Here is a 25,054-nt window from a genome sequence, read left to right on the forward strand (position 1 = left end):
TAACTCTAATATCTGCTCATGGCTGGCTCTAGATCATCTGGAGCTAGTGATAATGGCAAAGAGACCTCATTGTGTTCAGAGGGTGTCCCCACACTTGGACCTTGCTCCATGTGCCTCTTTTCTACTTCTTCTTGGTGAACTGCAGCTACAGTTTCATCAATGATATCACACTGGAAGATTGAATGATCTTCCGGAGGGTGCTTCATAGCTTCATTCAATTCAAATTGAAAGTCAATGCTCTGCCATCTATCTCAAAGGAGTAAGTTCCTGAGAAGGCATCCAGCTTGAACTTTGAAGTCTTCAGGAATGGCCTTCCAAGCATGATTGATGATGGTCTTCCTGAGTCATTAGGGGGCATTTCCAAGATATAGAAGTCAATGGGAAATGTGAGCCCCTCAATGCTTACCAGCACGTCTTCAGCAATTCCAACCACTGTGATGATGCTTTTATCTGCTAAAACAAAACGAGCTGTCGACCTTTTTAAGGGAGAGAGCCTCAAAGCATCATATATAGACAATGGCATAATACTCACGTACGCTCCTAAATCACACATGTAGTCATAAAATATTACACCCCCAATAGTACAGTTAACCATGCATGGACTTGGATCACTACATTTTTCAGGTATACCTCCCATTAAAGTAGATATAGAACTACCTAAAGGAATTGTTTCTAATTCATTAATTTTATCTTTATGTATGCATAAATCTTTCAGAAACTTTGCATATTTAGGTACTTATTGAATAACATCAAAAAGGGGAACATTTACCTCAACCTTTTTGAAGATTTCTATCGTTTTGGGATCAAGTTCCGTCTGCTTCCTGGACTTCCTTGCAAGGTGTGGAAATGGAACAGGAATGGCGCCACTTGCATCTTCTGCGTCCTTTGGTGCTCCATTCCTTGGCTGAGCTACTTCTTCTTTAACCATATCATGTACTTCCTCTTCCTCTTCAACATCTTCCACTGCAACTATGCCTTCAACTGGGGCGTGTTCTTGTGGGCTTGGCTCCGCTTGATTCCTCTCTTGCAGTGTGGTTCCGGACCTTAAAATGATGGCATTGATGCTACCCTTGGGGTTGGGTAAGGGTTGAGAAGGGATCCCACCGAAGGTTGAAGGCTAATTATTGGAAGTAGTCATTGATCCAATCTGTGAGGCAAGAGCTTGTACAACAAAGGTCAGACCATTCAAGGTGCAGCTAAGTGTGTTTTCCATGGCCTTTTGTCTTTGCTCAATAGACTGAAGCACTTCGTCATGAGAAGAATAAGGGTAAGTAATCTGAGGGGCCTGCTGTTGGTTGTTCTGAGGTACTTGGGACTGCCTTAAGTGAGGTGCTTGGTAGGGCTGGTTTTGGTTCTGCTGTCTGTTGTTGTTATTCCACCTCTGATTTCCATTGTTGTCTCTGCCTCCTCTGTTGTAGTTGTCCCTCCAACCTTGGTTGGAATTATCCCTCCATCTCTGGTTGGAATGGTCTCTCCATCCAGGGTTCGAGTTGTCTTGCCAACCTTGGTTATGGTTTCCACCTTAGTTGTAATTGCCGCCTTGTTGATTGTACCCTTGATTTGGGCGGTCATAGAAATTGTGAGTAGCTTCCAAGGTGTTGTCTTATTGTTGGAGATGCGGACACTCATCAGTGTAGTGAGCATAATCAGCACATATTCTGCATACTCTCTAAAGAACTAACTGTTGACTTTGTTGTGGTGGAGGAGGCTGAGGTTGTTGTTGATTTAGCTGCATCTGTTTTAGTAGGTTGGTCATCTCACACATAGCCTGTGTGAAAGCAGTAGTCTCACTACTAGAGGAAACCTCTGCAACAGCCTTGGGGTGGTTGTTCCTGTGCCTATGATTCCGAGTGGACTCAGCTAGGTCGCTGATCAGTTGCCACACTTCATCTGCAGTCTTGTACTTTTTCTGGGAACCATTACTTGCACCATCTAATGTAGTCTTATCCCGAGGCTTCATGCCTTGAGTGAAGTAGTAGATCAATACCAACTTGTCAATCATGTGATAGGGACATGCATCTAGAAGATTCCTGAAGCACTCCTAATACTCATAAAGAGTCTCTGATTCACCTTGAATAATGCAGGAGATCTCTTTCTTCAATCTATCTGTAACTTCAGCTGGAAAGTATTTTTCCAAGAATTCTCTCTTGAGCGTATCCCAATTGGTGACAGTTGCTTCAGGTTGGGAGTAGTACCACTCCCTCACCTTTCCCTAAAGGGAAAACAGGAAGGCGGTTAGCATAATAGAAGTTTTATTTGCACCATGACGCCTAACAGTAGAACAGGCTGTCTGAAAATCCTGAGGTGCTTGATGGGCTCCTGAGTAGGTAAGCCATGAAACTTAGGCATCAAGTTCATTAGTGCAGTCTTCAGTTCAAAATCTGCAGTTAGATTTGGATGACGCACTTGATACGGTTGTAGTGTAAAATCTGGGGCTCCTGCCTCCTAGAGAGTAATCCTCCTGGGTGCTGCCATGTTATCTGCACGTACTTCCACAGAATCAGTAGTAGAAGAGCTTATTTCTCCCTCAGATGGCGGTTCAGATTCACCTTTAGAAGAGACTGGTGAATTGATATGGAAATACGTTGCGAGTATTGTTCTTAACCAGCAAAAATCTGCTCATCAATTTAGAAAGGTTGTCACAAAATTAGAATAAAAATACTGTGAGTAAGAATCTCAGGTCGTCTCCCAACGAGTTGACAAAAGGGTGCTATCTTATTAATCGGGGGTTTTTCGAGAAATTTTGAGATTTGAATGACAGAAAATAATTAATTGTAAATTAACGCAATGAAAATTAAAAGAGATTTGTATATTCAAATAAAAAGCCTTGACTGGGGGAATGATTAATTGGAAGTTCTATCCTTGTTGGAATTCTCTTATGTGTAGTATCAAAGGTTGTTGTTTTCACTTAGTTAACCCTTACTAAATAAAGGAAGGTCAAGTGATTGAGCTAACTCTTATTAACAAATCCTAATCCTCTCCCTTGGGAAGGTCTAGCGTTAGTAAATAGAGAAGTAGCCAACAACTTCCAATTTAACTAATCACTTGAGCATTCCAACTCAAGTGTCTCCATTTAATCAACCCCCAAGTCAAGTTGGGAGTCTACTCCATTGACATGAAAATTACTTGCACAGAATTAAAAAGGGAATAAAAGAAAGACATGATTAACAATAACTGTAATTTAATTAAAAGTAAAAGTAATCCTTTGCATTAATAAATTCTAAAAATAATCCAATTGTAACTCTAAACAAGAATTAAGAATATGGAAGAGTAAGGGAATAAGGAAACAAACTAGAATAGTAACTTCAATGGAGGTGATGACTCTTCTCAATATCCAAAAGTAAAAGCATAAAACTAGAAATCTATGAATGTAAAGAAAACCTAGAGGAAGAGTAATTTTCTCTCTAGATTCAGATCTAAAAATCTAAAACTATGCTAATGAGAATGTGTGTTGAGTTTCTGCATGTTCCCTGGCACTAGTCTGTGTTTCTGGGCCAGAAACTTGGTCAAAACTCGGCCCAAAATTGCCCCCAGTATTTTCTGTTATTTCTGCAAATCGTGCATGTCACGCGTACGCGTCAGTCACGCGTACGTGTCATTCACATGCACGCGTCGTCTTGCAGAGCTCCAATCCATGCGTACGCGTCAGGTACGTGCACGCGTCACTGTGAAAATCTCCAAATCACGCACACGCGTGAGCCATGCGTGCGCGTCGATGCTCGCTGGTTGTCTCCTTTATTTCTTGTGCTCCTTCCATTTTTTGCAAGCTTCCTCTCCATCCTCTAAGCAATTCCTACCCCATAAAGGCTGAAAGCACTGGACACACAGATCATGGCATCGAATGGTATAAAGAAGGATTTAAAATACACAAATTAAAGGCTTAGGAAGCAAGTTTTCAACGATAGAACAAAACTAGGAAGGAATTGTAAAACCGTGCAATATATATGAATAAGTGGGCAAAGACTTGATGAAACCACTCAATTGAACACAAGATAAACCATAAAATAGTGGTTTATCAGCTATGTCAAGGTTCCCGATGTATGTCGGAGGCTTGAGATATTTTCTGGATGGGACGACATCGCTGTCCATCGGAATAAGTTCTTTCCGATCCTTTGCCTCCCGCGAAAAACCGGCCGCAACAATTAACTTGGTTACCAAGGCGGGGAAGGGTAGATTTCCCCTAGCATGGACACATCCCATGGCTTGTCGGATGAGAAGGGGGACATTGACCGGTTTCTCGGTAAGTATACACCAAACCAACAAGGCGAGCTCCGCAGTGATAGATGACCCATGGGTGTTTGGTAGCACATAATGGGATAAAATTTGGGCCCACGCTTGAGCTTCCACAGTGAGGTAACGTGCGTCAATACCCTTGGGCCGGGATCTCATTCTCCTTTGAATCCAAAAAGCTTTTGAGTGGGCAATTACCCGGAGAACGGCATGTCACTTAGCTTGTGATGCAAGAGTGGTATTAGCATGCAAGGAAGAGTATGAGAGGCATGTACCCAAGCATCAATAACAAGAAGCAAGTCATAGGGGGTGAGGATGTGAAATAAGAAGCATGAAGAATAATAGGCTCAATGCACATAGGAGTGAGCAAGTGAGTGAGAAAGGACACTAAGTGGAAAGCATTAAGTCAAAGTTACAACAAAACTCATATGTGCCTTTCAAGAAACACTTGGTGTGCAACCCTTAAACAACAAATAGATTGGAAGAAATGAGACAATGTAGCATCGCACAAGGAAATACCCATCATTGTAGGGCACCACATATTGTAAAGAGATCAAATAAAACAAAGGGATCCACCAACGCCATAGAAATCTCCACTCCCAACACCCATGAGAAATGGAAAAATAAAAGAGGAGAAAGCAAACAAGCAAGTAAACATGAATGAAGCTAACTAAATAGAAGAATAAAGAAATACAGCTAAAGAAAGAAGAAGGAGGAGGCAAAACAAAGAAAAAGACAAGATGAGAGTACCTTGTGAGGGAGGAGAAGGTAATGGAGAATGTAAGTGAAAAAAGAGAGGAAGAGAATTGGGGGAAGAGAGGGAGGGACCCACTGGAAGTGGTGGTCGCCAGTGATTCGTGCCGTCGGTGAAAGGGGCGGAGAGAGGATGGTAGTGGTGGTTGAAGGGGTAGGTAAAGTGGGACTAGAAGAAGAAGATGGAAATAAAAAAAGAGGGGTAGATGGATTTGAAAAGAGGCGCGCTGCAGGTAAGTTGCGTCGCGAGATCGATGAGCGCGCGCCCTCCATGCGTATGTGTAGATGGGCATGAAGGCAGTAGGGACTGATGTGCGGAAAATGATCCGACACAAAACTCACCGGCAAGTGAACTGGGTCGCATCAAGTAATAATAACTCACGGGAGTGAGGTCGATCCCACAGGGATTGAAGGATTGAGCAATTTTAGTTTAGTGGTTGATTTAGTCAAGCGAATCATGATTTGGTTGAGAGATTTGTGATTAACAAAATTTAAATTGCACAGAAAGTAAAGGGAATGGGAAATTTGCATGAAATTAAAGAGAACTGAAATGTTAAAGTGCTAAATCTTAAAGAGCAAGAAATTAAATGGCAGAAACTTAGAACGCAAGAAATGTAAATTGCAGAATCTTAAAGTGCAAGAAATGTAAATGGCTTGAATTGTAAAGGGAATTGGGAATTGGATTTGCAGAAATTAAACAAGGAAAAGTAAAATTCAACACACAGAAGAGTAGAAGATGCCTTGGGTTGAATCGGATCTAAAACAGAAATATAAAAGAGCTTGAAAGCAGTAATCAGAGAATGTAAAATGATAATTCAGATCTCAGGACCCAAGAGACTAGATAACCAAGTCTAGATCTCAATGCCTTCCTAGATCCAACAAGAACAATTGCAAAGGAAAAGTAAATTGCAGAGAAAGTAGATGAAGAAGCAATTAACAGAAATTTAAATTCAATTGTGCAGTAAAGAAACAGAGAGGTCTCAAGATGAGATTGAAACAGAATTCCTTCAATTCTCCAACCCAAGATCCAAGACAATTGTAATTGAAATTGAAAGCAAGAAAACTAAGAGGAAGGGAATTCAATTCTCCTTCCCCGAGACTTAGAAATTAAAATTCACTCCACACCAAAAGCTCTCCGAAAACTCTCTATGAAAACTAAAAGGAAAAGCTCTCTAAAAACTTAAATCCTATGCTATTTATACACTTTCTTCAAATGGTCTTCAAGCCTTCAATTGGGCCTTTACTCTTGATGGAATTGGGTTGATTGCTGTTGGAGTTTGGAGAAGAACCGAAGTGAACCGGGTTTGGAATCATGTAAGCTTGAGTAAAAGTTTGAGTAAAAGTTTGAGGCAAACTTTTACTCAAACTTTTCATATCAGCCACCCCATCCTTGCTGCTACCAACGTTTGAGCCAAAGTTTGGGGTCAAACTTTTGCTCAAACGTTGGCTCCCCCTTGCACACTCATGGCGCCAACGTTTGCCAAAAAGTTTGAGGCAAACGTTGGTGCAAGCTTTTGCTCTCCAGGGTGTATTGTTCATGGCGCCAACGTTTGCCAAAAAGTTTGAGGCAAACGTTGGCGCAAACTTTTGCTCTCCAGGGTGTTGATTTGTGATGCCAAAAGGTTGCCAAAAAGTTTGAGGCAAACTTTTGCTCAAGCTTTTTGCCCAAAAGTTTGCACAAAAGTTTGAGGCAAACTTTTGGTCAAGCTTTTTGCTCCCTGGTTCGTTTTCACTTATTCCAAAAGTTTGAGCTAAAGTTTGAGGCAAACTTTTGCTCAAACTTTTTGTCCTCTCTTCCTCCTATCCATTCCTCCTTGCTTCAAACTTTCTCCAAGCTTTCTTCACCTATCGTTAATAAACCAAACACATCAAAGCTATGCTCAAAATCCTGAGATATTCATTCTTTCATAATATGTGACAATTATAGCATAAAACCTCATGAAATTGCATTAATTCATCTATGGTTGATTAAATTAAAGGAAGCATGAAAATCTACCCAATTGGCTTGCTTGTGGCTCAAGAAAGTGCATAATTCAATTGAAAACATAAGAAAAAGGCTAGTGAAACTAGGCTAAGATGACTTGTCATCACAACACCAAACTTAAAGCTTGCTTGTCCCCAAGCAAGAAACGAATTATGCTCATAGGTTCTTTCAATTAAGACGGATTGAAGAACAACTTGTAAAGTCCTGTGAGTGAAGTGATTAAGTGACAGTGGGGTAAACTCTAAATCATATGCTCATGCAAGGGCTTCAGTGCTTACTAGTCCTCACATATTGGGAGTCTTAGGTCTTAGGATTTTCATCCAAATGGTATCATGGAGATCTCTTTATATGTAATCACCTTGAAGCAGCTTATAGTTTCTTTGCTTTGGCCTTGACTCTAAGTGTCATATCTCAAAGTGGTTCTTTAGATAAGCTTTCAATCAATACTCCTAAACCAGTTGGTTTTAAGGTATTAGGTGTTGAAGCACCCCTAAGGATTTACTTGCTCAAGCCTCTTTCTTTGACACAACTCAACCACAAGCATTTACTAGGCTAACAACTCTTTGAGTTTTGTTTCTTCTTTCTTTTTCTGCCTAGTAATTGATGCTCAGAGCCTTGGGCCATGTTCTTTTTGCTTTTGTATTTTCTTTATTTTCTTTTGTTTTGTTTGCTGCTTCTTGGATCAATAAATTTTTGAGAATCTCCACAATACTTCTTTGAACTTCATGTCCTGCCTATGAGCTCCCATGCAAGTTTTCACAAGCATGCAACCTCAATACATAATAATACAACTAGAACCGCCACTTCTCCTAATCTTTTGCTTGCCTCAAAATTGTTTAATTCCTCAATCCTTCTTTTCAAAGAACTTTCATGTGATGCATTTTTTGAATATTGAGTGCAAACAAGTTTTGAAGAAAAAAATGTTGTGAATGATCAAGCATCTTGCTTATTGAATTATAGAGAACTATACTATGCAGACAGGCAGGGGTATTATATCACTTTCAATCATAGTAGTGTTTGATGTAAAACAATCACTTAACAATACAACCTTTTGGAGTTCGCTTGCTTTCCTTCTTCTCATCATCATTAGTGCTGGCCTTCCCGTTCATCTTTCATCTCTTTGGTTGATGATGCTTAATCTTCCCAAAATTTTGTATGGTACTCTGCAGTGATATTGAAAGTTGCTTGTTCTCCAAGCACTTGAAAGAAGAAATGGTTAGCTTGCATGATTTATTTGTGGGCTTTTGAACTTACTTTGGTGTGGGAACACCAAACTTAGTACCTTGCCAATGGTTCTCATGCATCGAATTAACCATGTGTGAAACTCTTTTTCTTTTTTTTCAAAAGCAATAAAACTGAAAACTAGGAAACAATAGAATAGTTAACTAGTTCATCCAACATGCTTGAAGCCAGCATTATGCAGAAAGTGAGAATGTGTTTTATGATGGGATTTTGGTGGAACACCAAACTTAGAATCCTTCATTCTCCCTTAGATTGTTTTGGTGTGCAACACCAAACTTAGCTTCTTGCAATATAGATAAAACTAATTAACCTTTTTATTGAAATAGATATGAAAAGATAGTTACCTCCGGTTGGGTTGCCTTCCAACAAGCACTCTTTTATTGTCACTAGCTTGACATCCTCTGTGCTTGCTCAGTTCAGATTCTGAGCTTCCTTCTCCTTGTCCCCTTGTCCTCCTAAGTGAGGCTTTGCTTTGTGATGCTCATCCTGGATGAGTGATTCTTTTCCTTTAGCCCTCTTCTCACTCATTTCTGTGATATTCTTAGCTAGTTGTTCCATTTGCCTCTCAATTCTCCCGAGTGAGGCCTCCTGGTGTTTGCTTATCATCTCTTGATGTGTCATCATTCTCTCTACTAAGATCTCCAGATTGGTGATCCTCTGAGAGTCTTGTGAGATTGGTTGGTTGTGGGGTGTTGGGGGTTGGAAGGGTGGGTAGTGTGGTGGTATGTAGTGATTATTGTTGGTATGGTGGTGTTTTTGCAGGTTTGGGAAATTGGGGTTGTTGTAGTTGAAGTCCCTTTGTTCCTGATATTGAGATTCCCTCATTCTCAGATAGGAATGTGGTTTCCATGGTGGAAATTGTGCATTCACTGTAGTAGGATGTAGGATGTAGAAAATCAATCTGTCTAGCTATTGACTCCAATTGTTGCTGAGTTTGCTGGTGTAGCTGTTTGTTTTGATTTATGACTGCCTTTATTCTTTCGAGATTTATTACTTCCTTTTCTGAAGTTGCATTCTGTGGTGTCTCAAATGAGTGTTGGTTATTGGCTCTCTTGTCATTGAACTCTGCAGTTCCTTGGCCAGTTACTGTTGCTTTGAGTAGGTCATCTGAGAAGTAATCCACCGCTCTTCTTGTTTCTGGGGTTAGTCCTTCATAGAACGCTTGGAAACCCACTTTGTCACTTGCTTTCTTGTATCTTTCCCATGCTTTGAACAATGGTTCTTCCTCTCCTTGTATGAATGGATGTATTCCCGCTTTCGTCTTGATGTTTTGTTGGGATGAGGAGAATTTGGCTAGAAACTTGGCAACCAAATCATCCCAACTAGTGATACTTTCTTGGGGAAAAGTTTCAAGCCATTGTGCCGCTTCATCCTTCAGTGAGAAAGGAAACAGCAAGAGCTTATAGGCATCATGATTTACACTATCGAGGTTGACAACACCACAGGTCCTCAGAAAAATGGATAGGTGCTGTTTAGGATCCTCCAACGGATTTCCACCATAGGAACAATTGTTCTCGATTAGTGTAATGAGTTGCGGCTTCATGTTGTGGTGTTCTTCTTTCTCAGAAACTCCTTCTTCAATGATATCCTTCCCTCTGGGCGCTCTTCTTTCCTGTGACATATAAATCAACAATGGAACACACAGTGATACTCTTGAGAATTGAGTGTAGTCAGTTGAGACAAAACTTCAAACAGTTAATGGGTTAGTCAAAAGTTAAAGAAAAAGTGCTTGATCTAAACTACCACCTCACTTAATCATTGTCAATCTAATCAATCCCCGGCAACGGCGCCAAAAACTTGATGTGCGGAAAACGATCTGACACAAAACTCACCGGCAAGTGCACCGGGTCGCATCAAGTAATAATAACTCACGGGAGTGAGGTCGATCCCACAGGGATTGAAGGATTGAGCAATTTTAGTTTAGTGGTTGATTTAGTCAAGCGAATCATGATTTGGTTGAGAGATTTGTGATTAACAAAATTTAAATTGCACAGAAAGTAAAGGGAATGGGAAATTTGCATGAAATTAAAGAGAACTGAAATGTTAAAGTGCTAAATCTTAAAGAGCAAGAAATTAAATGGCAGAAACTTAGAACGCAAGAAATGTAAATTGCAGAATCTTAAAGTGCAAGAAATGTAAATGGCTTAACTTGTAAAGGGAATTGGGAATTGGATTTGCAGAAATTAAACAAGGAAAAGTAAAATTCAACACACAGAAGAGTAGAAGATGCCTTGGGTTGAATCGGATCTAAAACAGAAATATAAAAGAGCTTGAAAGCAGTAAACAGAGAATGTAAAATGATAATTCAGATCTCAGGACCCAAGAGACTAGATAACCAAGTCTAGATCTCAATGCCTTCCTAGATCCAACAAGAACAATTGCAAAGGAAAAGTAAATTGCAGAGAAAGTAGATGAAGAAGCAATTAACAGAAATTTAAATTCAATTATTCAGTAAAGAAACAGAGAGGTCTCAGGATGAGATTGAAACAGAATTCCTTCAATTCTCCAACCCAAGATCCAAGACAATTGTAATTGAAATTGAAAGCAAGAAAACTAAGAGGAAGGGAATTCAATTCTCCTTCCCCGAGACTTAGAAATTAAAATTCACTCCACACCAAAAGCTCTTCGAAAACTCTCTATGAAAACTAAAAGGAAAAGCTCTCTAAAAACTTAAATCCTATGCTATTTATACACTTTCTTCAAATGGTCTTCAAGCCTTCAATTGGGCCTTTGCTCTTGATGGAATTGGGTTGATAGAGGCCTTGGTTGATTGCTCTTGGAGTTTGGAGAAGAACCGAAGTGAACCGGGTTTGGAATCATGTAAGCTTGAGTAAAAGTTTGAGTAAACGTTTGAGGCAAACTTTTACTCAAACTTTTCATATCAGCCACCCCATCCTTGCTGCTACCAACATTTGAGCCAAAGTTTGGGGTCAAACTTTTGCTCAAACGTTGGCTCCCCCTTGCACACTCATGGCGCCAACGTTTGCCAAAAAGTTTGAGGCAAACGTTGGCGCAAGCTTTTGCTCTCCAGGGTGTGTTGTTCATGGCACCAACGTTTGCCAATAAGTTTGAGGCAAACGTTGGCGCAAACTTTTGCTCTCCAGGGTGTTGATTTGTGATGCCAAAAGTTTGCCAAAAAGTTTGAGGCAAACTTTTGGTCAAGCTTTTTGCTCCCTGGTTCGTTTTCACTTATTCCAAAAGTTTGAGCTAAAGTTTGAGGCAAACTTTTGCTCAAACTTTTTGTCCTCTCTTCCTCCTAGCCATTCCTTCTTGCTTCAACCTTTCTCCAAGCTTTCTTCACCTATCATTAATAAACCAAACATATCAAAGCTGTGCTCAAAATCATGAGATATTCATTCTTTCATAATATGTGACAATTATGGCATAAAACCTCATGAAATTGCATTAATTCATCTATGGTTGATTAAATCAAAGGAAGCATGAAAATCTACCTAATTGGCTTGCTTGTGGCTCAAGAAAGTGCATAATTCAATTGAAAACATAAGAAAAAGGCTAGTAAAACTAGGCTAAGATGAATTGTCATCAGGGACGCGGAGGCGTCACCCACGCATACGCGTGGGCAGCAGAAGAAGATTAGACGCATGTGCGCTAGGTGCGCGCACGCATGAGAGGTAGTTGTGCTAGTGGGCTAATGTGGGCCCGAAACTCACACAACTCTCTGGTCGAAGTACCAGGAGTTTACTGCAATAGGGTCGATGCGCACGCGTGAAGTTTGCATGTGGTCGATGGATGCACATGCGTCATGTACGCTTACGCGTGAGGGGTGGTTGTGCTCCCAGCACAGTGTGGGCGCAATGTTTGTGCAACTCTCGGGAAAAGTCTACCAGTAGTACGAATTGTGCGATCGACGCGGACGCGATGGGCATGCATATTCGTCGATTTGCAAACCAGCCGAAGGACACGTCCGCGCTAGGTGCGTGCACGCATGAACTAGATTAGGCGCGGGGCATAGTCTAGCACGCGCACGCGCCCCCCCCCCCCCCTTTCCTTTTTTTTCATAAACATGAAGGAACACATTTTGAGCAAGAATTCAGTAGGCAAGCAAGCTAAACGGGTACAAAAACACCCTAAAACTCTATATAATACTCAAACATGCAAATCTTCATGAGTGTCACAACTAGCACAAAAAAGTCTATCGAAGCAAACTTAAAAGCTGAGCAATCACCAAATCAAGCAAGAGTTCAAGAGTATATACAAAAGGAGGAAAAGGATAGATCTCACCATGGTGGGGTGTCTCCTACCTAGCACTTTTGTTTAATGTCCTTAAGTTGGACGGTCACTAGCTCAATTCTCTTTGCCATTAGGTGCATCTTCTAAGAGGAACACCTCTATCTCCTTGTTGCTTTTCATCTTTTCACCAAGATACAGCTTTAGACGATGCCCATTAACCTTGAAAATGTTGGAGCTTGGAGGATAGTGCAAATGATAAACTCCATATGGCTCCGCTTTTTCTACTATATAAGGTACTTCCCATCTTGACCTTAGCTTCCCGGGCATCAATCTCAATCTTGAATTGTAGAGGAGGACTTGGTCACCGGCTCTAAATTCTTTTCCTCTTATGGTCTTATCATGCACGACTTTCATCCTTTCCTTGTAAAGTCTAGAGTTTTCATAAGCTTCAAGTATCAAACATTCCAATTCCACTAGTTGTAGCTTCCTCTCAATTGCGGCCCCTCCCAAACTTGAATTGTACTCTTTGACGGCCCAATATGCCTTGGGCTCTATTTCCACCGGTAAGTGGCAAGCTTTGCCATAGACCAACCGAAAGGGGCTCATGCCAATTGGCGTCTTGTACGCCGTTCGATAGGCCCATAGTGCATCGGTGAGCTTAGCACTCCAATCTTTCAAATGAGGCTTCAAAAAAAGAAGGTGAATCCTTCTATGAAGCTTGGAAAAGATACAAGTAACTGATCAAGAGGCGTCCTCCTAAGATGCTCTTAGAATGGTCTATCCTAGGAATTTTCTATGATGGTCTTTCTGAGATGTCAAAAATATCATTGGACAGCTCGGCAGGTGGATCACTCCAATTGAAGAAAACGCCTGCAGAAGCTAGAGAACTCATTGAGATGGTTGTAAAAAACCAATTCATGTACACCTTTGAGAGAAATCCTATAAATAACGGGATCCCTCAGAAGAAAGGAGTTTTTGAAGTTGATACTCTGAATGCCATACTGGCTCAGAACAAGATCTTGATCCAGCAGGTCAATATGATCTCTCAGCATTTGATTGGAAGGCAAGCTGTAGCTAGCAGCACTCAAGAAGCTTCTTCTGAAGTAGAAGCTTATGATCCTGATCAACCCACCATGGAGGAGGTGAATTACATGGGCGAATTGGTGCAGAATTTAAAGTCCACAAACTAATCGGCAACTGCACCGGGTCATACTAAGTAATACCTCAGGTGAGTGAGGGTCGATCCCATGAGGATTGATGGATCAAGCAACAATGATTGAGTGATTGGCTTAGTCAGACAAACAGAAAATGGTGTTTGGGTATCAAATTCATTAACAGTTAGTTCAAAATATCAGAAAAGCAAGCAGTAAACAAGTAGTGAATAATATATGGAGAAACAGTTAAGGCTTCAGAGATATCTATTTTTCGGATTGACTTTTCTTACTAACTATTTTAATCATGCAAGATTTAATTCATGGCAAACTATATGTGACTAAACCCTAATTCCTTACACCTTTTTAGTCTCCTATAACCTTCATCAACTGCCAATTGTTTGGTCACTTAATTCCAATTAGAGGGTGAAGCTTAATTCTAGTTTATGTGCCACATAAATCCTAATTACCCAAATATAAGAGGATTATATGTCACGAATCCCATTAAGTCCAGATAATTAGTGATTTAGGAGAATATGTTTTCAAGCTGTTGTTCAAGTAAAGAGCTTTTCCAAGTTATACAAGAACTCAATTAGAAAAAGGGTCATACTTCCGTTCCACCCAAATTCATAAGATAAAGCACGAAAATAATTCTTGAAATACAAATCAGTACATGAATTAAAATAGAAAAATAATAGTATCAATCTATACAATAGACAGAGCTCTTAACCTTAACAGTGAAGGTTTAGTTGCTCTTGCTTCAGAGAGAAAACTAGGATTTAGGTAAACTGTAAATTACGAAATGAGGTAAGAGAGAAGAGAAGAGCCCGAAGGGCTGACTCTTTTCCCTTTTTTATCTAATCCTAATTAATGTAAAAATATAATTCCTAAACTAAATAATATCTTTTCCTAATTATAAATAAAATAAAAGTTTAAATCAAAATTAATTTAATCAACCGATACGGCCTTTGGAATGAATTGGGGACCACTTGAGTTATTAAGGTCCACGTTGAACTTGGAAATTCTCATTTTTAGCGTGGATGAGGCAGTGGCTTCTTCATTGGCTTTTCTTGAGTCCACGCTGAACTTGGATTAACCTAAGTTCAGCGTGCAGTGATGCGCGCAAACTTTCTTTGGAGCTTTTGATCTGGCGCTGATGTTGGAGTTCCTCAAGTTCAGCATGGGGTTGTACGTATGAAATGAGAGAAAGGGATATACTATTATATATTGTTGGAAAGCCCTAAAAGTTAACTTTCCAATGCAACTAAAATCACATCAATTGGACCTCTGTAACTTAAGTTATTCCTATTTGAGTGCAATGAGGTCGGGGTTGACAGCATCATTCGCTTTCTTCCTTTTCTGCTACAAAACTTCGTCAAATCCATCCGAATGCTACCTGAAATAAACAAAAATTGTAAACAACTCAAAGTAGTATTCATAGTAGCTAAAATGTATTAAATGTTGATTAAACTTAGCAATTCAAGTGCAAATTCACAAGGAAAAGATAGAGAAGATGCTCACGAATCACAACACCAAACTTTAATTGTTGCTTGTCCACAAGCAACCAAAATAAGTACATGATTAAGATGTGAATTTTCATGAGAAGTGAGAGTTCAGTTATGCTCAGGTCCATTCTTAAAATGGGGTTTATTCATTGTAATTCTGAACAATTTTGCCATCTCACTATCATTTGAATCAGGGGAATGTCAATGTCATTTGGAATTGGAATCCGGATAATATTATGAATTCTCTAATTTGTTTACTTCGAATTAATCCTTTAACACAGAAAAATATTTTTCCATTCTCTTTTCTTTGTTGCTTTGCACCTTGAGCCTAGCCGTGATGTTAAATGCTTTGTCTCAAGCTTCACTTGACACAAAAACACCACAAGCACTTAATTGGGGAACTTTCTTTAAGTTCTGATTTTTCTTTCAGTTACTCCCAGACAATAGTGCCCAAGACCTTTGGCATACTCTGTTAAATGCACTTGATCTCGACTCTTAGTGCTCTGTCTCAAGGATTACTTGACACAATTACACCACAGGCATATGGGTAGGAAAACAACTATTTGAGCTTTTAATCATATTTGACCTTTCTAGCCATTGATGCTCAGAGCCTTGGACCTTACTTTTCTTTTTGCTGTTTCTTTTGCTTCAAGGATTAAGCTTTTGTTTAATTCAGAGGATTCATAATAGTTCTCTAAATTTCTGTTCCTCATACATCAATATCCTTTGATTCAAATTCAAATATGTACTGTTCAAATCATGCATTCAAAATCACAGATAACACCACCACATTTAAGTAAATAAGACTAATCTTTAATATAAACTCAATTTATCATGCAATACATCACTTCTTTTCCTTATTTTTTTTCTTTGGATTCAAGCTCAGTGAGCAATACATGAGACACCCTTTCAGAATAAAAATCAAATAACAAAAGAAACAGTAAATTAAACTAGAACCTAGGAATTGAAATAATAATTGATCATGCAATAACAAAAATAGCAGAAAACAGGAATATAGCATAATAAGAATGAGAAGAACTTAACCACCTCAGTTATCCTAGTGGCCGTCTCATTCGTCAGGCTGTGATCCTCTGTGAAGAAGATTTTCCTCCCTTTGGTGCTATTAAAATAAACAGAAAAGCCAAAAGCCACAAGCGAAGCAACAACACCAAACATAAAAGTTTGCTTGTCCTCAAGCAAAGAAAATCTGAAAACAGGGAGGGACATAAAAAGTGCACGGAGGAGTAAAAACAAAAATTATTGCAAAAAAAGCCGAAAATAATAAAAGGACAAAACAGATAAAGATTAAAACTTGTTTTTTTTATATATATAGATATTTATTTATGTATTTATTTATTTTTTTGTTACTATTATTAGTATTATATATATATATATATATATATATATATATATATATATAATTGGGGTGGGTCGAATGATAGAATGATATATATACATAATATACAGTAGGGGGTATGAGGATGGGGGGTTTATATATATATATATATATATAGGGCTGAGGGATAGGGGAATATATATATGTGATCATGGTTGGAGGTCAAGGAAACGGGCTTGCTTTGGTCAAAAGGGTTGTAATGAAAGAACAAATGGGGAAAGAAAGAAAGGAAAGTGAATCAGGAAGGGATGTGGGGAAGGAATCATGTGATTGGGTATGGGATTTTTCAGAAATGGCGAGTGATATGAATCATAATTAGATGTTGGCGCCGAACTTGATGATAAGGACGTTCGGCGCTGTGACTCACGTATAGGAAATCTACTCCCCATGCCGAACTTGGTGCTGACCAGGTTCGGCGTCAACTTCCCTTTTTTTAACATTTTTTTTATTTTTTATTTTTTTCTCTTCTTTTTTTTCGTAGTCTCTACATGCTGAACTTGAGAGGAGCAAGTTCAGCGCCAGTGCTTTGGCTTATTTGTGCTCCTTTTATGCATTGTTCACCATGCTGAACTTGGGATTTTCCAAGTTCAGCGTGGGCCTTTCATCAAATGCATGAAATTTACGTCATTCTCCACGCTGAACTTGGAGAATTCTAAGTTCAGCGTGGACCTGGCAAAGAACAATTCGATCTTTCCACGAACATTTCTGCGCTGAACTTGCAAGGGCCAAGTTCAATGCCATACGCTTCGCACCTTGCATGTTATTACGCCGCTCTCCACACTGAACTTGGGAAATTCCAAGTTCAGCGTGGACCTTCTAGAATCAACTTCTCTTATTGTACGCATGCACGGCACCAAATCAACCTTCTTCCTGGTGAGAAAAAATTTTTCTGAGTGTTCGGTTCCTGTTCTAGAATATCTGCATGATCAAAACACACGTAAAACAAAGGAAAGAAAGTAAAAACTCAATAAAAATCAAATAAATAATGAAACTACTACTACGGAAAATAGACTAAGGATATGAAATCATTGGGTTGCCTCCCGACAAGTGCTTCTTTACCGTCACTAGCTTGACGGTCAGCTCCTCTAAGGAGGAGGATCATAAGGGCTCAGCTCTTCGCCCCTCACTGTGAACTTCTTTCCTGTGCTCCCATTGATCAACTCTATATGCTCAAAAGACATGATCTTGTTCACCGTATGAGGCAGGATTGGACATGTAGTGAATACTACCTTCATTCCTGGGGAGAAGTCTTCAGTGGGAATCTTTTTGTTTCTCCATTTCCTGGGTACTTTTTTCTTTTTGGGAACCTCCTCCTTGGTGGATGATGCATTTCCGACACCAAACTTAGGTTTGATGTCAGGAGGAATTTTATTGATTGTCACCAAAGGAGGTTTGAGCTACAAATTCTGCTGTGCATCATCAGGGGGTTCTTGAAGGTTTGGATTAATAAGCTCAGTCTGCATGCACCTCTCTTCTTCACCTGCTGGATGTATATCTTTGAAGACATGAAAGACTAATCACTCATTATGCACTCTAAGCACTAATTCACCTTCTTCCACATCAATCAGAGCTCTTCCAGTGGCTAGGAATGGCCTTCCTAGAATTATGGAGGCATTCTCATCCTTCCCCGTGTCAAGAATCACAAAAGCTGTTGGAAGGAAGAACTTACCCACTTTGACCAAGATATTCTCCACTAATCCATATGCAGGCTTTAGAGATTTGTCTGCCATTTGTAATGCTATCATTGTGGGTTGTGCCTCTTAGATTTTCAACTTCTTCATCACATATAAGGGCATTAGATTTATGCTTGCCCCCAAATCACATAGGGCTTTTCTCAAAGGTGGTGTTCTCCCAATGGTACATGGAATTTGGAAACTCCCTAGATCTGGCATCCTCCTTGGCAAGTTATTCTAAATTATGGCACTACATTCCTTAGTCAAGACCACCGTCTCATCTCCCTTTAAAGACTTCTTCTTTGACAACAACTCCTTCATGAATTTAACATAGAGAGGCATTTGCTCCAAAACCTTAGCAAAAGGAATATTGATTTGCAACTTTCTGAAGACTTCCAAGAACTTTGAAAACTGCTTGTCCTTGGTCTCCTTTTGATGTCTCTGAGGATATGGCATTTTAGGCTTGTACTCGGGAGCCTTCGGCAATGTAGGTTAAGTGTCAATAGAATCTAGGAATGGGTTTGTAACACCCTAATTAGCCTAAGCTTTACCTCGCGTCGTAAAGCAAAGGTTAACTAGAGATTACGACAATTCTAAAGCTCATACGTATGATATATAAAAAGAATAATATAATCTAATGAGCTACTAGCTTAAGGCACAAGAAACAGATAAGATACAACAAAATATAATTATATAATATCATAGGCACTAGCCTCGACTCGCAGAGTTTAAGCCGACTAGCCATATACAAGTATACAAAACCATATTGAAAACTGACAGTTTAAAAATAGCTTATACAAGTTGTTCTCTCAAATACAAGCCTCCAGGCTAAAAAAATACAAAAGTGAGAGACATAAAAACAAAATAAACCAAAAAGACTCCAACAAAAATCATGATCTTCCGCTCCAGTCACCATCCAAAATAACTCACCGAGGTGGGTTCCGACCTGCATCTGAAAAACACAACAAAGATATGGTATTAGAACCGGAGGTTCTCACTATGGTAACAGTGCCCTGTGATGTAGGATATAAGACCCCGGGATGCCAAAGGCAATCCTAAGCTCCATATCCATCACAAGATTCAAGCTTAAAGCATTCTAAAATAGATAAGCATAATAAACCAACACTAACTTAAGTAAACCAGGTAATCTATCTTAGGGGATTTCTATTCTAACCAAACATCACTGTCCCACAGCCTTCACCAACCTATCCTCCATGTGATCCCATCGCCACCGCCTTCCGAATCTCCTCAATCCCAGTAGAAAACACAGGTAATATACAATGCAAGTAAAACACAAGTAGAAGCATATAGGACAAATAATTCAGATAGCAAGTAAGCATGTTATTCAATTAGCCAAGCCATTACAAGTAAACAAGGCATACAAACAGATAGAAAATGCATATAATGAATGCCTGCCCTACTGGCTGTGATATCACATTGTCAGTTCAACTGCCAACCCAACACATCTCCATGGAGACGTCGCCCTTCGGATTTCTTATATGGGAACCCCTGAGATATAGTGCCCGGATCACTCTCCAAGTACTGGCTCCTGCTCGCCTATAGGTTGATGATTGGATTTTTGTGTGGTTTAGAGTTTCACTAATGAAGTCTCAGTGTAAAGTATAGTTTCTAAACCAACAAATAATCCTTTCATACAAAAATTTTGTTTGTCACTAAAACAAACCCCTAAAATTAATAAACCGAAGTATTGAACGTCGGGTCGTTCTCCCTAGGAATTGCAACAAAGTGTCCTTGTTATTGGTTATGAGTTATTTTTGGGGTTTTGATAAGGGACATGAAAGATAAATGGCAAGGAAATAACTAATAGTTAAAAAGGTCTTAGCAAGGGTTGGTGGTCAAAGATCTTTATCCCTATCACTAACCACAACATGAGAATTAGCAAGGATCAATCCCACTAAGTCATCCTCTAACTAGTAGTAAAGGAAAGTCAAATGAGCTATATCAATCCAAGTCTATAAGTCCTAGTTCTCCACCAATTCAATTAGTGAGATCTAGAGTTAATGGCTCCCAATCGTCAATCACTTGGACATTAGTAAATCAAGAGTTCCTAAGTTACCTTCCCAAGCCAAGAGCATAAAATTCTACTCTAAAATCCTTCCAAGCATTTCATCAAACACTTGGAAGGCACAAAATGAAAGCATAGTAAAATTTCAAGGAAAGTAAATCTACGCTACTCAATTGCAAGGAATTAAACAACAACAAATTAAATGAACAATAAAGGAACATGAAAACATAAATTGCATTAAAAGGAAAAGGAAAGAACACAATTGCATCAACATGAAAGTAGAGAATTACAAGAATTAAAATACAAAACTAGAGAGAGGAGAAGTAGAGGAAGAAGAATTGATAAAGAAAAAGTAAATCTAAGCATGAAATTAACCTAGATCTAAGAATTCCTAATCTAAATCTAACCTAATCTTAATTCTAGAGAGAAGTGAGAGCTTCTCTCTCTAGAAACTAACTAAAGCATGTTAAAACTAAAATAAAACTCACTAACTAACTAGATGCCCCATCCCTCTTCAATCCTTGGGTTAAATAGCATCAGAAATGAGTTAGATTGGGCCCAAAATGCACCAGATATCGTTGGCCACGAGTTGTATTAAATAAATCATGTATAGCATCGACATGTACGCATACAGTGCAACTATGATAAATTTTACCAGGGAACGTGAGCTGGGTTTAGTTATTTTGAGACCTAAAAAGCATGTTTTCACCCTAAACGCGATGCAACTATGATAAATTTTATATCATTTTGAAGCCCTGGATGTTATCTTTCCAACGCAACTAGAACCGCATCATTTGGACCTCTGTAGCTCAAGTTATGGTCGATTAAGTGCGAAGTGGTTCGCTTGACAGCTTTGTGATCCCTTCATTTCTTCATGAGTTCTCCATTTCTACATGCTTTTTCTTCATTCCCTTGATCCAATCCTTGCCTCCTAAATCTGAAATCACTTAACAAACATATCAAGGCATCTAATGGAATCAAGGTGAATTAAATTTAGCTATTTTGAGACCTAAAAAGCATGTTTTCACTCTTAAGCACAATTAAAGGATAATTTACAAAACCATGCTATTTCATTGAATAAATGCGGAAAAAGATGATAAAACCCTCTAAATTCAACAGAAGATAAACCATACAAATAGGGTTTATCATAGGTCCGAAGGGATGCGAGCGGGATACTCTTGTCACAGACCTCACATCTCAATGCAAGCGGGACGAACCACCGCCCTTACGCTGCCGCCACTACCTCGACAGGCGGGATCCAACCGCCGTCCCTGCCGGGCGCATAGCATCTCATAATCTCAGTAAAAATAATGTCTCAGTGGTTTTCAAAAAACATTTTCAATATACAGAGATCCATCGTCTCAATCCGAGTCCTTGACTCATCTCAACCACTGTCCATTCATAACTCATTTTCCAATGTCAAAAGTTCATCATTCCTTATCTCATATATCAATCATCCTCCACCAATTGTTAAATCATTCTCAGTACGCCAGAAACTTAGGCCTCTGTTTTCTAATTTATCATAAAACCGTGTTCTAGAAACCTTAAGTTACATCCTATGTTCTAATACTCAAAATTAAGCCCATACATCTTAAAATGGTGTTTTAGAAGCTTACAACCTCGTTGGGAAGGTAGAATAGTTGAAAACAAATAAAATTTTGAGAAACAGGACCTGCGTGGCCGCACAAGGGTCTGTGCGTGCGCACACTCCTGAGAGTTTTAAAACGCGTGCGTACGCACAGGTGTCAATTTTTAAAGGATCTGTGCACTCGCACAACCTGTGCCAGCACCCCCCAACAGACCAGCCTCCCCAACTTGTGCGTTCGCACAGGTTGAAATTTTTTCTTGGATGTGTTCGCGCACAAGCTATGCTAGCGCTGCGAGCAGAACGCACTTCCCTACTTGTGCGTGCATCAGCACAGGTCAAAATATTTGCAGGGTGTGCGTCCGCACGAGGGTGTACGCCCGCACATATCGGTAATCATGAAATTCTGCAACTTTGCAGAATTTTAGATTTTTAACACCAACTTTGAAGGATTATAAGTTCCTCTACAAAATTCCAATTTTCACAAACTTTATATCGATTTAAAGGGTTTTCAAAGATCTTTAATTATAAATAAGTTTCGATCAATTTTAAAAACCCAGGCAAAAGTTATGATCATACAAAGTTCATCAAAAATCCAATTTTACCAAACTTCATAACTTTCAAAATTTATTACCATACCCATACCAAATCACACCAAGCCATTCAAAACACCACTTTTCATCAAAAGGTACTAGTTATACCATAATACACCTACTTTACCACATTCTCTTTCTCATTTCATTATTCTCAATTCCAACCTCAACTATATAACACTTATGATCAAAATCACCATCAAACCCACCATTTCATAAATCATAACACTACAATTATCATAAGGAACCAACTCCCAATCCATACAATCATTCAACATCATCATATCATTTTAATTCATCGCAATCAACCCAACATTCATCAATTCATCAACATATAACACACCAATCATCATTTTAATTCAACCTATCTTATTGGTCACTAGCCTATGTGTCCATGAATATTATATACTACATAGAGGAAACTAAAACCATACCTTGGCCGATTCCCCTTTATGCACCAAAACTCAAATTGATAACCAAAAAGCTTTTAACCAATTTCCAAGCTTTCACTTCCACTCCAATAAACACAAATAAGTGACAACAGCTTCCAAAGCCACAATAATCAAACTATATACATATAAATCACCTCAAATCAACCTAGGGTTTCAATTAAACATAATATCACAAGGGTTTAGTGGCCCTTACCTTCTCCAATAGATTTACTAGCAAGAATCCAAGGCTAAGCAAGGATTAGAGCAAACCTAAACACCAAGAATCACAATAACTCATTTAATCAAAAACCCTATATACCTAAAATTTTGAGGAGAGAAACTGAGAGGGATTCGAGCTTTTCTTACCAGTTTCCTATATGGGTTTTGTAGAGCTCTTCAAAAGAAATGCGTAACCACTGATGGCACGCCAATCAGAGCACCGTAGCTCAAGATATTAGCTAGAGAAGAAGGAGGTGAATAGTATTTCCTCTTCCTCTCCTCCCCTTTTTCTTTTCAGCATGAGTGTTGTGTTTATGTGCATGTGTGCTGGAGTGGGTTCATTAATGAACCTTTTATATGTTGGGCTTGGGCCCAACTTGGGCCCTGTCCAACCGATTAGCGTTTTTTGCCCGTTTGGCCTAACTTCGGGCCAAACCTTTAAAATTAACGCCCGGTTTTACATTTCTAATATTTTTCTAAGGTTTTCACCGGTTTTCACTTTTTCTCATGCGGTACCAGGCAGACTTGAACCAGTTCAACCGGTTCAACTGTCGGTTCACAGTTTTTCATAGAAAGCACATTTTCTGACTCAGAAAAACCTACTGAGTCTGAAAATCACCTTTAAATCCTTAAATTCTCTCTCTAACTTTTTGAATTCTAATTTGGGTAATTAATCACTTAATTAACTGGTTGATTAGTTGTGGTTCTTATAGGGATTGTCCACACGCTTTGGAGGGACATGCTCTACTTCTTCCTTCTTCTCCTCTACAGCTTCTTTTTCAAATGGCTCCTCATTAACTTGTGCTTCCGTACTTGCCACTTGTCCTCTTATCAAGGTAATAGCCTTGCATTCCTCTCTTGGATTTGGAATTGTGTTACCAGGAAGGCTATTTGTGGTCCTCTGATCAATTTCATTAACTTTTGTGGCTAATTGACCCATCTGAATGTCCAAGTTCTTGATTGATGCTCTGCTTTCCTGTCTAAAACTTTCCAATATTGCTTCCAAATTATTGTTCTGCTGGGGCTGAGAAATTGCTTACTGAGATGACTGAAACTGGTGGTTATTAAAATTATTCTGTTGAAAACTACCCTGAGAATTATTATTAAAATTTTGTGGCCTTTGAGGTTGCTCTCTCCATTCAAAATTTGGGTAATTTCTCCACTCCTGATTGTAGGTCTTAGAATAGGGATCATTATTGGGATTTCTAGGAGCACTCCCCATGTAATTTACCTGTTTAGTAGAAGATTGAGCATAATTATAATTCTCTCCTTGCATAAAGTTGCCAGTCATGTCATAAGAGACCTCTTGAGGTGCATTCTGAGTGTTGACAGCTGAAACTTGAATTCCACTCAACCGTTGAGTAATCAGATTTATTTGTTTAAACAAAAGCTTGTTCTGAGCAGGAAGAGCTTCAACAGCTTCCACTTCTAAAATGCCTCTCTTCTCAGTAGTCTTCTCTGGTGTCTTCTTCATGTACAAAGAACCACCTGCAGAATTATCTAAGCGCATCTTGGACATTTCACATAAGCCCTCATAAAAGATATCCAGCTAAGTCCATCTAGAGAACATGTCCGGAGGGCATTGCCTAGTCTGAAACTTGAATCTCTCCCAAGCTTCGTAAAGTATGAACTTCCACCCTTAGCTTAGTCAGCTTTTGAGGTGGGAAAAATTTAGTCAGAAATCTGGTGACAACCTTATCCCAAGTATCCAGACTATCCTTGGGTTGAGAATCTAACCACAGATTTGCTCTATCCCTCACAGCAAATAGGAAGAGCATGAGTTTGTACACCTCAGGATTCACTCCATTTGTCTTCACAGTATCACAAATCTACAGAAATTCAGAACTAAACTGATTTGGGTCTTCCTGAGGGAGTCCATGATACTGACAATTTTGTTGCACAAAAATAACTAGCTGTGACTTCAGTTCAAAATTATTTGCTGATATTGGAGGCACCACAATACTTTTGCCATAAAGGTCTGCATTAGGAGTAGTGTGAGAGCCAAGCACTTTTCTGGGTTGCTCATTCCCAACTAAATTTGCCACATTGGCATTAACAGCATTATTATGATCCAT

General features: G+C 39.2%; 1 protein-coding gene across 1 annotated transcript; it reads right to left on the bottom strand.

Annotated features, from left to right (window-relative positions):
* Positions 1-12,514: 12,514 nt before the first annotated feature.
* Positions 12,515-13,006, bottom strand: LOC148553515 (uncharacterized). Its single transcript, XM_088494833.1, has one exon. It carries the CDS (start codon positions 13,004-13,006, stop codon positions 12,515-12,517), a length of 492 nt encoding a protein of 163 aa, XP_088350959.1.
* Between the last annotated feature and the right edge of the window lie 12,048 nt (positions 13,007-25,054).

Source organism: Arachis ipaensis, chromosome B7 (assembly GCF_059453495.1).
Source record: "Arachis ipaensis isolate K30076 ecotype BB chromosome B7, ASM5945349v1, whole genome shotgun sequence".
NCBI lineage: Eukaryota > Viridiplantae > Streptophyta > Magnoliopsida > Fabales > Fabaceae > Arachis > Arachis ipaensis.